Genomic DNA, 17667 nt, shown 5'->3' with positions numbered 1-17667 from the left:
CACTGCTCTTCCTAGAGCATTGATCAGAATTTTATCAAACTTGCGGACAGTGGTCACCTAATGGGTCTTCATCCAAATTGTACCCCAGATCAAGGTCACATGTATCGCTTTATGGGCTGATCTTCATGGACACTAATAATTTCACCACATTCTCTCTCATGATGTACTGAACAATATTCAATTCAAACCCTTTACCATTTATTAACATAAGATTCTCAATGCACAAATTGATAAAGACCTTGAACTGAAATGAGGAACTAAGTGATGTGATAGCTTTAATCCTGTTCCATGTTGCATCCTGGTAAATGAATCTTTTTTCTCATAATTATATAAGGAAGGGTCCTGTTGGTTGACTCCAACATTAAGACGGTGCAGATGGGACCTTCCAGTGGAATTCTCATTAGTTTGTGCAATGAAGGTAACCCCTTTTTTCCTGTACTTCACACATTACAATAATCTGTGATTTATGTGCAATATTAAGCTGGATGAGCTTCCACGTCACTGATGTTCAGGTTTTATCTTCATGAGAGATGAGTGAAGCTGTGACACCATGAATGCAGTGGGTTACTCGACCGATGGCAGTCCCTGGCTTAAAATTGCTGCTTAAAACACATTACTGACTGAGTGCTGTGAAGCAAAACACCACTGTTCTGCTGACCTGAGAAGAACCATGCTCCTAATAAAAACTAATAAATGAGTTAATGCCCATCTAAGCAATTTGTAGCTGCTAGTGAACGTCCCAGGCTCTGCTTTGCAGGTAATCCTCGAATGTGTTTACCACCCCATCATAAGTCAGTCTGCTTTGTTTTTAGTGGCATCTCAAAATTGAGACAGTTTTAACTCAAGTTGCTGAATTTCCTTGACATACAAGGGTCTCTGGTTGTCATATCACTACTAATATTTTTATGTGTCCATTTGCCCCCTATAAGATGTTAAAAAGCCATCATTAATCATGCCTAAGTGACATGTCTTACTCAGAAATGTATTCATTTTCATACATTTTAAAGGTCACTTGGAGAGTTTTTGAGGAAAATTTTCTGCATAGTCTTAAATCTGCTACAGCTTGAGACCAACGACATAAAATGAAGTTAAATTCAGTTAAGTAATTCACCCTGACAAAAAATGTGTCCGCGCGCGGGCGTGTGAGCGCGACATGCTCGTGGCATTAAGTTTTTGCAGAGCTCAACATTATTTCACCCAAGACTGGTTCAGCGTGTGTGTGTGTGTGCGTGTGTGTGCATGCATGACTGTGTGTTTCATCCCGTTTATAGTGCCGCACCCTGCCTTCTGTGCGTAAAAGCCACCACGTAGCCGACATCATCATCATCATCATCACCGCACACCACGTTTCTTCCAGCAGCGGGACGAGCCGGAGGATAACGGTTCACCTCACGGGCAGGTTGGACACAGAGATGGGAGAGGAGCGGCGGCTTTTCTGGCTATGACACAGACACAGCGGGCGGGAAGGATGGCTCTCACCAGCCGGGAAATGTTGTGCTTGATCGGAACCGCCTGTCTCTGGCTGCCACTGTTAGCTGAGGTACTGTATCCTGCCTGCTGCTGATGAGGATGTGTTTTTTCTTTATAGTGCAATGTGCCCTGATTTATTTCTTTTCTTTTGTGTGTCTCTCTGTGTGTGCTTTCCTTTTTTTTGAAGCCATGTCCCGTGACGGTCACGCTTTGCTGACCTCTGCTGCATTTCATTAAAAAAAACCCCCAAAAAAACCAAAAAAATCGAATTAGTCCGACAGCCTGATTAAACTGACAGTTGTATTGATAAGCCTGTAGAAGAATTCAGGGCTGTGCCGCCACGTTGTAAGGTCTATATCACAGAAAGGATGCTTTCGTGTTTTTTCTCTCTGGGCTGCATTTCCAACAATGCAAGTGCAGGTCAGAAATTTAAAGAGCACCACATTTTAGCCAATTAATGGTGGCATGAAGGTACACTGCCCAATTAAGCGGAGTCTACATTGTTGCACACACCCATTCGTGCTGGGTGACAAACACAACCCCTCCACCTTCCTCTCTTTTCTCCTGCTCCTCATCCTCTTCCTCCACCCCCCGCGGCAGGATATCATGAGAAGAACCCGTCGGTGCCTCTTCTGCCCCCGCGGTGTTTGGGGAACGGACCCAGCACGGGCTGTTAAAGCTGTCACTGCATGTCAGCGTAGAAATGTTAAATTCGAAACGCGAGGAAGCAGGTGTTTCTGTCATGCGTGGGTCAGCTGGAAGTCAGGTTCACTCATTTGTTCTGTGTCTTGCAGAAGCAACGCAATCAATTAATGATCAATCAATCAATTATTCGTCACATTCGTCCAGTTTTCTTCTCACTGCAGTTGGAGTGTGTTGCGTTAATATGCAGCATATGAGCCGAGTAGCCAGTGTAGAAGTCATTAGTGGAGTACAGCAGTGTGCGGGATTTAATTAGACCCACTTACACTGAAAGCAGCCGTGCACATCGAGCACACCGAGCACGCTGCAGATGAATTCCTAATTTTTCATCTTTATTAGACAGTTTGTTTTTTCCCCCCTGGCAGGAATTCTTGGAATTCAGAAGCTCTTCATTTTGTTGGAAACATGTGAACAAAACAGAAAATTAATCTGGAGATCTCTATACCCTACAAACTGCTTTCCTGTGGCTCAGTCTGTGGAGACTAAAATGCTTGTATGTAAACAATAGGCAGAAACCAGCCTCCAATTTACATCACAGAATACATTTTTGTGTCATCTTCACTTAATAAAGAGCCAATATACAGCAGATTTACAAATATGAATTATATTATTAATAATACAGTAGCATAATGTTAAATAAAATGAATGTTTCTGCAGATTATGAACCCTTATTAGAGGCTACAACATCAAAGTTAATGGGATTTGTGATAAAATTGCTTTATGATTTACCTCTGCCAAGGAGGTTATTTGATGTATCGGAGGGTTGAACAATATTTTATCACACAAACTGAAACATCCAACTAAGAATCATATTCACAAATCTACAGGATACTAGTAACAGCAGAGGGTGGCAGAAAACACCCTCACTGTGAAATAAAACAGGGAGCTTAAATTGAATTGGCCAGTGAGGACATGTGCATGAACAAAGCTGTTTGTAGTCATCTATGGAATCTAAGGAATTTGATTGGAAGATTGGAATGAGGTTTTTTTAGGTCCTGTGTTTGCATCACTTTTGTGTTGGAGGAACTGTAGATTCATGAATGGTCATTTGCATGTCTTCAGGGACTGCAGTCCTCCAGGGATATTGGTTGGATAAAAGAGTGGAGCAAAAACAGTTGAGTATTGAGTATAGATGGTGCTTTCAGTTGGAGGACCTCTTCAGAACACTTTAGGACAAGACCCCATTCCCGTGTTCATTGCCAAGAAGATCATGTCTGTTAACTGGAGTAAAACATCACCACTACCACAAATCCTGTAGACACACGCATAATGGCGTTAGCGAAGCTGTGAATTAGTATGGATACATTCATAATGTATAAAGTCACAATGGCCTTGAACCCTTTAAACCTTAATTGTCAAGGAATGTTCAGCCATACTGTGTCCAGTGTTTAGTGTTCTGTGCAAGATTTATGAGTTATTAATAAGAAGTTGCAGACTGTTTTACTTGTTTTAGTTTTTTACCAAAGGTGTGGCTTGACCCACAAGTGGTTAACTTTTGAATTTAATCTGGATCTGAAGCCCCTTTTTCACAATAGTCATAATGAAAGAAGAAAAACTGTGAGACATTGTCATAAACTAATCTGGATCCAAAGACTCAATGAATGTGTGGTGTGAGGGGACCTTTCGGCCTTGGTGGAAGCATGCTCATGTATTATAATCAACTGATTTACTTTACTTTACTTCAGCTTTGTTAAATAAAAAAAAAGTCAGCTAGGATATCTGTTTATATCAGCTGAACCTCCATATAAATCGATGCTGATTTTGCACTGGCTAAACATTGAGGTTACTGTAGCGAGGAACTTTTTATAATCAAGATTTCTTTGTGTCACTTGCATAAAGGGGGGAATAAAAAAAATCATCACCTGTTTTGCCAAATTTTCATATTAAACATCAGGATTCAACCTCAATTTAACAGTGAGGTCAGTTAGTGGAGGAGAATCCTCCTAATCCTGCTCTGCTGGTTATAAACTAACCCTCTCTGCAGCTGGTTTGCTGTCAGACCTGATAAATACTTTCACTTTTCTTATCTGTGCCTGACAATCATTGTGTCACTATGCTTTCAGCACCACCGTGAAGTCTTCTGCAGGTCCCCAGGCTCCCTTGTAATAACACATAATAAGAAATGCCAAGTAAAATCACTCTACCCTTTAAAGGTTTTGACCCTTTTAAGGTTTCACATCATAAAAGTGACAAAAATCATCATTAATATCCCAAAACCTTACCAGCAACAGTCATCTAGGTGGCACGCACGAGTGTGATCATTTATGACTAAAAGCATCACTTTGGAGCAACTTCCTATCTCAGTGCTGCAGCGGTCTCGATTATTGCTTATTTATTTGTTGCCCTTCCATCTGGTGTGGTGCGTCTGTTTGCATGGCCAAACACTGGACGCAGGTGCAAGAGCAGATTAGTGCCGTAATTGAGCCGTGTGATTGACATGAGCGGAGATATCGGCACCCGTGTCTGCTATCACAGGTCGCCTGTTCCTGATGTAATACCATTAAGCTGAGTCTTCTGGGAGGCGTTTGCGTGTTGGTTTCACGCGTGCGTGTGCAGTGGCCAGAAACAGTGACAGGAAGCAGAGAGCAGAACTCACTTGTGTGACGGTGAAATGCGCTGTATATCGCTGCCCTCTCAGCAGAGCAGATGGGCTGTGTGTTGTGTAAATGTGTATCTGATATCTAAAATGAAATAAACACTGCAATATAAACTCTGATGCTGTCTAGTACTGTGTGTGTTTGCAGTTACTGTGCTGTACTGTCGTCCCTGGGTTGCTTATACTTATACTTCAAGTGGTGAGAATCAGGGAGTAAACTCATTAATACATCGAAAGTACATCGAGATGACTTCATGTTCAAGGATAAATGCCAACAAATCAGAATACTTTAGGGGGAAATGCTTGAATCTGCATGTAAAGTTGCACAAAAACTAAATATACGCAATACTCAAGGGATTACCCCGTGTGCAGTAAACCATTAAAGAGGACCTCTTCTGCTCGTCTCCAGCTCCATGTTTTTTATTCCATGACTCAAGAGTAGCTTTGCATGATTCACAGATCAAAATAATCCTTATTTATCTTATTCTGGGCCTTGGTGCACCCCCTCAGTTCATCCTTTGTCTGAAATAGAGAGTTTCAGTTTCTCTACTCTTCAGTTAACTTTTATTCTGAGTGGCTGTCCCTCACAAGTATTAGGCTGGAACAGCAGGTGAGCAGGGCACCTGTGCTTCAGATATATCCGCTCCTTATGACGTCTTACAGAGCCATGTTTAACACGAGCATCTGTGTATGAGGCATGAAATGAAACGAAATTATCTAAAATATACACCTTATAGATAGAAAATTACCTGTCTTATTTTATAACAATGGCCACAGTTGCTTTCGTGCTCAGTGAAGGTAATTGTAGAGATAATCTTGAGACCTTATGACTCTCTGTCCATTAAATTTGTTTCTAATTAGACTCAATGAAAGGTTTTTCCCCTTTTTGGGGGTGTTAAGGCGTTATTATCGAGCTGCAGTCCAGCTGTTTTGGTGCTTTCACATTTGCTTTTTGCAATTCATAATTATGAGGAGTCAGATACGGCCTGTAACTAATCATCATGCATATTTTAGAATGTTGTTTATGCGTCACGACTCACTAAAGTTCAGACTTTGTGGTGGAAAATGAATCATGCGCTGGTGGCCTAATTTCCACCAGTTTTCAACCAAATCTGCTTAGAAGATCTTTGCCTTTTTATGTTTGCTTTTAAATGAATTTCATGTTTTTTTCTTGTTCTTTGTTTACTATTATACCAAGATGAAATTCTGGTCCTTTGTCTCACTCTCTTTCTTTTGTGCATGCAGGTGGTGGCTGAAGACAGCTACTTAAATGAGGTGCAGAACTCAGGTAGGCGAGAGGTGACGCTCTCATCCTCTTTCTGTGCATTTACTTTCTCCTCCCATCTGTCCTCCCCTCCTACACCATCGCTCTCCTTTCTGCTGTTTTCTCCGTTCCCTCCAGTTTAACCCACATTCTGACTCAGACTCTCACAAAGCCCCTCCCACTCTTTCCTACCTCTCCTCTCCCCCTCATCCTGGCCTGCGCCCCTCTGCCTTTCATTTTCCTCTTCTTTCTTTCTCCGCATCCCTGAGAGGAGTGAAGGGCATGATGAAGATAGGAGGGGGGGTTGGGGCAAAGAACTCCTCCCTCTCGGCTCATTTCCAGTGCGGTGAAACATCTCCGCTTTAACACTCGCTACACACTGACAGACCCATGCAGTCAGAAACACACCATCCATCACGGGGAATTCAAATTGTGGCTTTTTAACAATACTGAACACCTGCATAAATTCACATACTGCTAAAATTGCCTCTTTTTATTGGGTGGAAATGAGGATAAATGGTGTAAAAGCAAATTTCCTCAGGTTTCCAGATTTATTAGTGTGTTTTGTGTAGAGGATGTTGTTGCTACACACCCACCCCCCATACAGCCAGCCTCCGACTGTGAACCGTGTCAAATACTCATTGTGGCTGGGAAACGGATTACGGGAGAAGGGAGACTGAGTGTTCCCATGGCGATGGGCAGAGTGCGGTTGTCGTGGCAATGAGGAGGGTGTCGAGTATTGTGTGAAATGCATTAAAGAGCGTAGTGAAATATTAAAGTGGTGAAATATAAACAAGGGGAGAATTTAGGGATCATATTGAGACATGAAAAATCATAATAAATGTTAGTTTTGAGCAATACTGAAAATGTTGCTTTTCTTTAGTTACGTAACGCTTTTTTACTTTATTAAAATTTTATGAAGCTGAAGATAAAAGTTTGATTAATGCTACTGTGCAGCTTTTAAGCATGTTTTTGCCATTCAGCACAACAAATGCAAAATATATATGTGAAAATATTACATGATTTACATGGTAAGATTACGAATTACAAAGCAGTAAGGGAACATGGCAGTGTATCCTGTGTTTTTTATTTGATGATTGTTTGTTTGTATTTGTGCCTAAGTGCTTAAAAAGAAGGAAAAATGGCTCAAAGATAAAGTTGTGCATTTATTTTTCATCAGCATCGACACAAAATGTCAGCGTTAACTCTCCAGCGACCCAACTAGTAACTACAATGACCTTGAGGTGTAATTCCTATCTCCAATTGTGTTTATCTCATCTATTATTTCTTTTCTCTTGCCGATATTCTAAAATGCTCAACTTATTTTGATTTTCAATCATTTTTAGCTCATCCGGCCAAACGTCTGATGTTTTATGCCACGAATATGTGTCAGATGGACAAGAATTGCAGGTGTAGTACCTGAGCACAGTGATCATATAGTGGATTTTCACCCAAATTCTGCTCAAGGCCAAAGTCATGTTTGTCACTTTATTGGAAATTTTACCATTTTTCAACTTCGGGTATTTATGGAAGAGGATTAGGGCCACTGAAAAACAAAAGTGGGCACGTCTTTTTCCCCCTGCTTTTCCAGAATTCTGAGAAAAAAGTCACAAGTCTGACTTTAATCTCAGAATTTTGACTTTTTTCTCAGAATTCTGGAAAAGAAGAAAAAAAAAAAACGTGCCCCCCTTTTTTTTTCTTCTTCTTCCTGTGGCCCTAATCCTCTTCCGTAGGTATTAGTATTAGTATTTAGTATTTATTTATTTATTGTCATTGTCAAGAACAATGAAATTGCGTTTGGGGCTTCCATACAACCCAAAAAAAGAGAAGAAAATAATAAATACCCCTTAAAACCCAAGTGTACATATTTAACCCAGTGTGACTCCAATGCAATAAGACAATCCTTAGCAATAATGTTCGTAGAAATTCAGACAAAGACCTGAGAAACATGACAAAATACAACAATGCAACCCATTCAATATTATTGTACTGTGAGATATGATATCAGATATGATAGTTATCTATTTAAGAAAGAGGGGGGGCAGAAGGGGGAAGAGAATAAAGATATGATGCACCAATGCAGACCAGTTCATTGCTATTAAGAAGTTGGATATGGTTATTGTCCGTGAGAGGGGGGCAGAGAGTTCAGGAGCCTCACAGCCTGTGGATACAGGCTGTTGGCCAGTCTGGATGTTCTGGCCTGTATAGACCTGTACCTTCTCCCTGAGGGCAGCAGATGGAAAAGGTGGCGCGCAGGGTGATGTTGGTCCCGCAGGATACTGTGCACCCTCCTCAGACAGCGAGTGGGGAAGATATTACTGATCTCTGGCAGACTTGTTCCAATAATTCTGCCAGCTTCTGCCGGTACTGTCCAGATTTTAGTGCAACAACATTAATTTGCCTTGGACATGACTGTTTGGCTCCTCCTTGACTTCTCAGTGTATTTTAAGCCTCATTTGTTTGCGGAGTACTGCCAACTAACCAGTAACACAAAAACCTATCACTTTCTTTCTGTACACATTACATTAACTTCTAAACTGTGCTGGATATGAGAGAGGTGAAAAAAGGAGCTACAAAATCCACAAATTGTAGGCAAAAAATGTCATTTATTTTGACTTTCATTCCCCACAAATATTATTTATTTGGATATTGCAAAAAAATACAAAAACCATTGCAATGAGTCAGGGAATTATGACTCCAGTTGACACTTGAAAATTAAATCAGATCGATGTTCAATCAGGTATATATGTAATATTAAATATATCAAAATTAAAGGGACAGTGTTTTTCTCTGACTTGCTATGTGGATATATCTGTTGTATCTGTTTAATATACTGGAATCTACTTTAGCAGTGCTCACAGTGCCCAAAAACACATACAAAAGAATACACTACTCCGCAGCAACATTTCTTTCTACAAATCCGTAAACACGTGCAAAATGTGCATCTATTCGTGACTTACAGACGCACATCCTTTTAGTCCTTTCACCACTTTACCGACTCCACTCGTACCTCCATGTCGGCTATATAAGTAAGAACACCTGGTGAATTCATATTTTGTCTTGAAATCACAGGGGTTGCTCCCATTTACAGCACCACTTTCTTTTCAGTTAAATCCTCAATTTTATTATTTCCACCCATTCTTCCCCCTCGTTAACATGCTGTTCAATCTTCTGTGCACGAAGTGCCGAACTCGTTACAAGCCTCGAACCTTTCACCCTTAAACTGACGTCACCATATGTAGCAGAAAAAACCCCCCTAGTCTGCAGATGAAGCCACCGTCCTACATTCATAAGACAATTATGAAGCTGCCTGGCAATGTGTCATAACGTGATAGACTAAATAATTTAATTATTATACGAAAAACTGTGATAATAAATAACTCATTAGTCATTAAATGCACATCTAAACTTTCTGAAGGTTTGAATATTATTTTCCTCCTTAAAACAAACATTGAGAGACTTTCATATTGAGATTCACATTCACTGTTTTTATCAGTTTGCTTTTCCTTTTTATTTGTCAAAACTGGATTTATTCTACTGTCATTTCTTTATATTTTCTTTCCAAGGAGCCAGTCTTTCTTGTAATTTTAAAGTGGTCTGCAGCAATAGTTCTTCAGGCTTTCTGGAAGATTTTTCCATCATTTTCAGTCCCATCCTTGTACCTGAACATTTTCAAACGAGAGAAAAACGCCCAAATGTTGTGTCAGTTTGACGAGGAGCTGAAACACGTTAGAATTGTTGATCTATTTTTCTCTAGCTAATTAATAGCAAAAAGAAACCAAACAAAACTGAAAAAAATCTGTACTTGGATAGGCGATTAGCAAATTTAGCAAGAAAACCTCACATATTCACATTATCTCACTGATAAATATCTGATAAAGACATTAAATATCCAAAACGTCCTTCATATTGGATATATGTCTTTAAATGTAAGGCACTTGGCTTTTACCCCACAAAGACTCAAACAGAATAAAATATTTGATTCAAAGGGTGAGTCTCTGAAGCCCCGCTGACTCGCTTTCACCAACAGGAACTATTATCATGGGATCTAAATTGGAGCCAAATTCATTGTCACAGGGATTAAAGTACGGATATAGCTCCTCGGTAAAGAAACACTCAGTGAAAGAGTAAATAAGTGTTGCAGCCTCCGTGTCCCAAAATGATATTTGACCTTGGTCGTAATCCACAAAAACCCCGATCCGCTCCACTTTCCCAAAGTGTACCAGCTCATCCGGAGAGTTGAAGGTTTCAAACTTATTTTCCAGGAACCACATGGCCCACAGCCCACTACGCGAATCCCGACTGAGTGACCCTCTCCTCTGGACCGACGCAGCAGCCATGCCCAGACACCACTCGGTCTTCTGGCCCACGTAAACCTCGAAGTAAAACTTGCGGGATGAGAAGCTTCTGTTTCCCAGAACTGCAAGATGCTCAGTGAACATGCTTGGGTTCGAGATTTGGTTTGCCAACCATCCTGAGCGCATGCTGTATCTTACTTGTTTCAAGTCGTCCGATATCATGAGCAGAGGATGAGCCGTGTCCGGATCCAGCAAGACGTTCACCTCGTACTGCTGCATATATCTGAGCGTGGCTTTATTTGACACGTCTGATCTGTCGCACAGTTTTTGTATGTCTGTGTTCATTTTGTTGAGCGTTGTTCGCAGCTGGGAGACGGAGTTTTTCAAAGATTCGCCTATGTGTTGTATCTCCAGGTGTCGGTTAAAGCTGAGATGGGAAGGATCCATTGTTTGAGGCAGGACAGAGGAGCTTGGGTAGTGCCGGAGAAAATGGAGCTGATCTTTAGTCTGCTTTAGCTCAATCAGCTTCACACTTGTCACCTGCAGCTCTGTGATCTCCTTCTCCATATCACTAATTACCCCTCCTGCTTCTTGTTCTACAGTTTTTTGCTTCTCCTCGATGACCGCGATTAGCTCTGTCTGACTCTTCTGAATCTCAGACACCAGGTCTGTTAGGTCCTGCACGCCGCTGGCAGTCACCTTTTCAGTTTCTGTCTTGCTTAGCTTTACTGATTCCTTCACTTTCACAACGTTCTGGAGCCTTTCCTGGATCATCCGCTGCACTTTACCCTCAGTGTGCTCCAGCAGGTTCTTCTTCTCGTCGTACGCCCGCTCCACAGGAACAACAGAGTGCTCCTTGTGGCGGGAGCTGGAGCAGACGTCACACAGCAGAGCGCTGTCGTCTCTGCAGAACCACATCAGCAGCTTGTTATGTTCCTCACAGATGCGCCCCTCCAGGCTCGCCACAGGTTCAATCAGCGTGTGCTTCTTCAGTCCAGGGGCAAGGTGATGAGGCGCCAGATGAACGTCGCAGTATGAAGTCTGACACTCCACACATGATTTAATTGCTTCTTGCGGCGTGTCGGTACAGATGCCACATAGCACCCCAGCTCCAGGGCTGGCCTGCAGTGAATGAGCACTCCAGGTGTCAAAATCTTTAGCTTTAAGCGACAAGACGTTTGACGCGAGCTCTGAAATGAAAGTGTTGACCTTGAGATCCGGTCTTCTTTCAAAAGCGTGATTACAGACAGGACACCGACAGACTTGCGCATCTTTCCAGTAGGTTTCAATACACAACATGCAGAAGTTGTGTCCACATGGAGTGGAAACTGGGCGAGTGAAGACATCCAGGCAGATGGGACACAGAAACTGGTCTTCAGAGAAGAGACTGCTGCCAGATGCCATTTCTAAGAAAACAGACAAACACTATTAAATCTAGGCCAACATTCAGATTAGCTGCTTTAGCTAAAATAAGTTCATGAGCTATTCTGGAGCTTTTAACAGCAGCTGTCACTGCATTTTTAGTGGAAGTTACATTTTTGCCTAACTCTTTAAAACAACCCCCGAGAGTTTACTTATATAAGCAAAAGGCTTATCTTTGCATTTAGTGCTGTAATTATTTAATGCTGACTTTAACCATTAAAGTTAAAACTCGAATGGCAGGTTTCGCTCTGTTGTTTTCAGGCTGCAGAACAGGATGCGACCTGTGCGATCACCTTAATGAGCCTCAGTATTGCCCGGGAACAAATTTTTCCTTTTTCAGCCAGCATCGTCCTGATAACATTCAAATCACTTCATAACCAGATAGTCTGCACTTAAACCACAGAGCAAATGTACCAAACTGCACCATCATCGAGACTCAGGATTAAATGGACCCATGCTTATAGACTGGGTTTTTAATAAATGCCATTCTTTCTCGTTTCATTTTCTAACTATGTATTTGCATCGTTTTTTTTTAACCTGTTGCTATGTAGTAAATAGGCATTTTCCTGTATAAATAAAGATGAATTTATTGCTAACTTCATGAATCTTTATTAACTTTATTAACCTTATGAATTTAAAGCCACTAACCCATATAAAAACAGCACCTGGCTGTGCAGATCTGAGCTGCAGATCTCTAATAACATAACTACTGATGTTATTCACAAATAGACTGATTAGATGAGCTAATGTGAGAGCTCACTATATGGAGATGTGGGGTAACACAAACCCACAGAGCAGACAGGTCTGGCCCGAACCTGGTGTCAAGCCGGCACTGCTGGGTGACTTCTGGCATGGGTAAGTGGTATGTCATCCAGATATGGGCCATGCCTGGCATAGATGGCACTGTTTATGTGATGGCATGCCACATCTGGCCTGATTGTGGTTTGGTTTATGTGGCCCAGGCTCATAGAAAACAGGTCTTCCCTGGATCCGGCATCAAGCTGGCCCTTCTGACTGACTGGTGTCATGGCAGGGTGTATGTCAACCAGACGTGGGCCAGGTCTGGCAATGACAGCACTATTTATGTTCCTATTTTCCTATTTTAGTTAGAAGACCCAAATGCCATGTTGCAATACTATACTGCTATGGTAGCCAACGTTTCAAATGCAGGTTTGACAGGTTTGTGAGTGTACACTTTATCCTAAACCTAGTGAGGGTTTACTCATGTTTACTACTGGTTGGCTATAGCGCAGGAGATAGAGCAGGTCACCTACTGATTGGAAGGTTAGTGGTTCGATCCCAGTCTGCATGTCAAGAGTTTGAATGTAGTTATGAAGCACTCAATTTAGAGGAAGTGGGTGAATGTGGCATGTTGTATAGAGCACTTTGTGTAATCTGGGAGAGTAGAAAAGCACTATATAAGAATCAGTCCATTCACTGTCTGAACAGAGTTTTCTCATGTTACTATTGTGTTCTGGCACATGTTGTTATTACATGGCTTGATTAAGGTACACATTAGGCTGACATCTGGGGGCAGAGCTGAAACTGTTCTGGGTCAGCAGTGTGTCTGCAACTGGCCTTGTGCGGGCCACCTCTGACAAACCTGATCTGGGCCACCAAAGGGTCGTCATACTTTGCGGTATGTGGGCCATGTGTAAGCACATTGTGTGGGCCAGATCCGGGCCATACAAATTTTGCTATGTGGGTATAAAAGCACACTACAGTCACTATGCACAAAAAGTGCAGTAAGGACAGTTAATAAGATCGGATATATTTCTAAATTCAAAAATGTGGAAATTCACAGATCTGGTCAGATTTAAAACTGGTCAAATAATATTCAGAAGAAGAAATAATGTGTTACCAAAAATTTTAAATGTTAAGTTTTCACAGACAGAGAGGGGAGCTACATTTGAAAAAACACAAAGCGAGGACAACAACGAGGAGCATGCAGTTAACAGCCTGTGGAGTGGTTTTGTGGAGTAATGTGGAGAAGGCTATACAAATATAAATCAGTTAAAAAAATTATATAAAACACCAATAAAGCACTATATGGAAGCGGTGGGGTGTTAAATCTTTATATTAAGAATGACGTATTATAAAAAGCAATACTTTTGGAGAGGTGTAGTTAAATAACTATAGATCAGTGTATAAAGGTGTATATGTTAATATAACACAGGACTGTGCATTTGATATTTTTACAAGTATATTTATAGCATATATGTATATTTTAGATTGTATAATTAAAACAGATATATACGATGAATTAATACAAATTGAACTGGATAAGACCAACATTTTTTTTCCATGTGAATGTGATGACTTTTACTGATTTATACTGACTTATATTGATTGATTAATATTGAGTCTTACTAAAAGGAGTTAGTAGCTATCACAGATGATCGTAGTTGTGCATTAAGAGGAACTGCTCGTTTGATATCTTGAACGTCATTATTTATATATTGATTTATTCATTTTTAAATCACATGTGATCATATTTGGAAGTTAGTTAATGCTTGCACTAGTTAGGGTGGATGGTTACCGAGCTGCCACTGTGATATTAAATAGGATGCTGATTTTGGCAACCAAACAACAGACTTGAAACAAAATGTACCTACTGGGGAAAATAAACAGCTGATTCCTTTTCTTCTTATATCTCAGTGCTGAATAGGGCAAACCCAGCTGTCAATCAAAGGGCTTACACCCCTTATAATCAGGCTGGTCTACGAGTCCCTGCCTCTGATAAAAATTTAAGAAATTCCCAGTGGGGTTAAAGTGTAAGTAAAATTGGCTTTCACTTTCAGTCTGAGAAGACTAGCAGGAAGCATGATCTTAGCTGTTTCAGAGCAAAAGCTACTCCTAATCAAATAAAAGAGGATTAAAAAGGATTCAGAGTGACAGATTTTGCAGTAGTCTCATGAAAAAGACAGAAACATTTCTACTGAATATCAAATACTCACCTGGTTGTTGACATCAGAATTTCCTACACTGGTGAAGTCTTCTTATATCGCTGAACCAGGGCGGCTGTCTCACATTCTGCACTTAGAAACCGTTGTTTTCAGGATGTCTGTGGAGAAAAGTTATGTACACGGATTGTTGGCTTTGCAGTTGATGGTGGAGTTGTGGTGATGGGCTGATGGGGAGGTTGCAACCACATTTCTGCGTTACATCATCCCTAATATAACTGTCATTTAGTGCATCGTTCACATTTAGAACTTGTGGTCCATGATGCTGTAAAACACATTAGAGAGCTGAGTCATTTTCACACATTTATTAGTTCGTTGATCTCAGCAAACGAACAAGTTTGCCTCCTTCTCAGTCGGAAGATTCGCAGATATGGGTAAAAGAGGGTTTACAGATGACAGATTTCCTCTATGGGAAAAAAAATATGTCATTAAAGCAGAGAAAGAAAAAATCTGCTGGGACAGAATATCATATTTTGTGTTGTTTTGTAATTGGCACAGCTGGCCAAATAGCACAAAGTGAAAGAAGTCACAAACGAAACAGTCTGTATTGCCTCGTTTTATTGGCAATAAAATATTACACATTTTAGTTTCACTTAGAAACTACACAGCAGAGTATACGCTATTGTCATATGTTTAAGTTCTGAACTTTCAAAATTCACAATTATTCTATAAACATTACATTGAGAATAGAATACATTTAAAAAAAAGTTCTAATAGGCTTAAAAATATACAGGACCACTCTAGTTTCTAAATTATTTTCATGGAAAAAGAAAAGCACATATCACACTCTGCTTATGATCCATATGTTTAAGCCTTTGAACAAGTAGAAATTTTTTTTATAAAATCTCCACGCCTTGTACAGCTGCCATGAATGGGGGAAATCATCTATAAGAACCAAATCTGTTTTTTCCTCAGGATGTACAAATGCTTTTCAGTTCAGTTCAGTTCTTTTTTATTTCAAACATGCTCTCCTGCTGTAAGTTTAGGCATCTTAACACACTCCTCTTTTAAAGCTAGCATCAAGTGGCCACTAGAGAAACTGTAGTTTCTAGCACTTCTATTAATGGATTCGGTTTTATCAACCTTTCCAGACTTGTTTTGACACAGTGAGGCAATGAATGAGAGAAACCACTTAAACTATTACTCATTTGGCCAACTATGTGTGGTACACAGGTATCATCCCACTCTGTCGGTAACCTTCAAATAGACTGGCAACTTCCTTGAACTTTATGCTATTGTTGGAGTCATAATCAGATAAACTAAAAAAAAAAAAAAAGAAAATTATAAAATTAGTCCCACGTGGCCTTTGTATCCTTGGCATATGCAGCTGGAAAGTATGTTGTTATTGTTACTTTCACTTCTCATGCTTTTTGCCCTAAAAGCTGCAGTTCAGAGTTCACTACGGACACCGGAAACATAGTGAAACGTGGGAAATTCGACTCCGACAATTAGACAACAAATATCTTCAATCGGGAATATCACTAAAGAGATCGTGTGATCATATTTTTGAGCTGTGACAACATTTCTCAGCTAAAAGGCTTTACCGGCAAAAAAGTTTATGACCGTACAGCACATAAATAATATTAATTGCAGTAGCTATGTGTTATTAAGAAAGCTTAGGTTACTAGTGACTACTTACTTGTTGCTCCTCGTTGGTGTGGGAGTGAGAATAATGAGTGTGGCTCAGTTCCCTTTCTCCAGAAGTATTTTGCTTTTGGTTTCCTCAGTGTCAAATTTCCTTAAAGGGACAGGCACCCTTTTTCTTGCTGCTTGCTCCGCATTCAGGTTTTGAGTCCAGTATGAGATTGATTTAGATTTTTTAATTCTTAAGGATACATTTGTTCTTTACTTCAGAATTGCTTTTCCTCTTATCTGCCTCCAGTCTGTCTGTGTGTGTTTGTGTGTTGCAGTGTTGGTCACTCTGCAGTGAAATCTATGGATGTGCGTTAGTGCGTGAGGTGAGCTTCAGGGTTGCAGGGCGGTGTGTGCTGAAGAGATAAGGGTTGGGGGTTGCTGATACACTGCTACCATTAATCATGGTTTAGTAGCCGCTTGGCCTCCGAAACCCCCGAAGCTTTGGTGAGGGAAAAGTAAGTTCTTTAGAGGAAGATGCAACGACTCAAGAGGAAAACACTCCTGTAGCTGTAGAAAACAACATTCAGTCGAGCTCTTTCTTTGGTTTAGGGGGTTTTCATACTTACAGATCAGCCAAAGCGAAACTTGAAAAGACAGAAGAAGAAAAAAACACTCACTAGCCACTTTATTGGATGCAACTGCTGTTCAACTACCTAATCAGCCAATCGCATAGCAGAAACTGCATTTAGGTTAACATGGTTAAGATGACCCGCTGAAGTTCAATTCAGTATCAGAATTGAACAGAAAGGTGATTTAAGTGACATAAATGTGCAGTGGTTGTTGGTGCCAGAGGGGCTTATCTGATTATTTCAGAAACTGCTGATGTACTCATAACTATTTCTAAGGTTGACAGAGAATTGTGTTACTGATGCAGGAGGAAAATGGCATAAACAGCAGTTCAGGATCCTGTTGTATCTAATATAAGTTAGATGGTAGGCTGATGTAAGCGCATTAGTGCTAAAAACTGCTCATTTCAGTCTGTTGCTAGGTGGTTGTTAGGCAACAAAAGGCAATATAGATAAGAACCTGCATGTAGCCCGAGTTGGCAGACAAAGTTGTGTATTATAGTTAACATTTTGTTGATATTTGTAATGAACTTGGCATAATTTTCACCGGGATTGTTTTATTTTTTCCTCTTAACTGTCTTCGGCTTGTTTGCTGTTGTGCTGTGAATAAAAAATGTAGTGACTGATTGTTTGTGCCACATTAAGCAGATGTTGATCTTTCACAGGAACGAGTTTGAGGTGCTGCTGCTCTGTCCACAGAATGGAAGAAAAAACAGAAAAATCATTAGCAAACATCCTGGATATCTGTACC

At 40.5% G+C, this 17667-nt stretch overlaps 2 protein-coding genes across 2 annotated transcripts in view; one reads left to right on the top strand and one right to left on the bottom strand.

Moving 5' to 3' along the window:
* The first annotated feature begins 399 nt into the window (after window positions 1-399).
* The window catches only part of LOC147323603 (neurotrypsin-like), a 37143-nt gene continuing 19875 nt past the window's right edge, over window positions 400-17667 (top strand). Inside the window, exons 1-3 of the mRNA XM_086304063.1 lie at window positions 400-418; window positions 1358-1540; window positions 6014-6056. Coding sequence (XP_086160189.1) covers window positions 413-418; window positions 1358-1540; window positions 6014-6056 — 232 coding nt within the window. The 5' untranslated portion in view covers window positions 400-412. The remainder of the gene's footprint in view (window positions 419-1357; window positions 1541-6013; window positions 6057-17667) is intronic.
* Window positions 8107-16928, bottom strand: LOC147323604 (E3 ubiquitin-protein ligase TRIM21-like). The gene is made up of 3 exons (XM_086304065.1): window positions 16355-16928; window positions 14710-14816; window positions 8107-11736 (listed from the first exon to the last, which is right to left on the bottom strand). Exon 3 carries the CDS (start codon window positions 11732-11734, stop codon window positions 10016-10018), a length of 1719 nt encoding a protein of 572 aa, XP_086160191.1. The 5' UTR covers window positions 11735-11736; window positions 14710-14816; window positions 16355-16928; the 3' UTR covers window positions 8107-10015.

Source organism: Aulonocara sp. 'chitande type north' Nkhata Bay, linkage group LG8, assembly GCF_057382095.1.
Source record: "Aulonocara sp. 'chitande type north' Nkhata Bay isolate Kocher_YH1m ecotype deep benthic linkage group LG8, A_spYH_male_GT1.1, whole genome shotgun sequence".
NCBI classification, from domain to species: Eukaryota; Metazoa; Chordata; class Actinopteri; order Cichliformes; family Cichlidae; genus Aulonocara; species Aulonocara sp. 'chitande type north' Nkhata Bay.
This window is presented reverse-complemented; position numbering and strand designations above follow the sequence as displayed.

Coding starts and splice junctions, on each gene's coding strand:
- LOC147323604 (XM_086304065.1), bottom strand. CDS start 11,734: ATGGCATCTGGCAGCAGTCTCTTCTCTGAAGACCAGTTTCTGTGTCCC.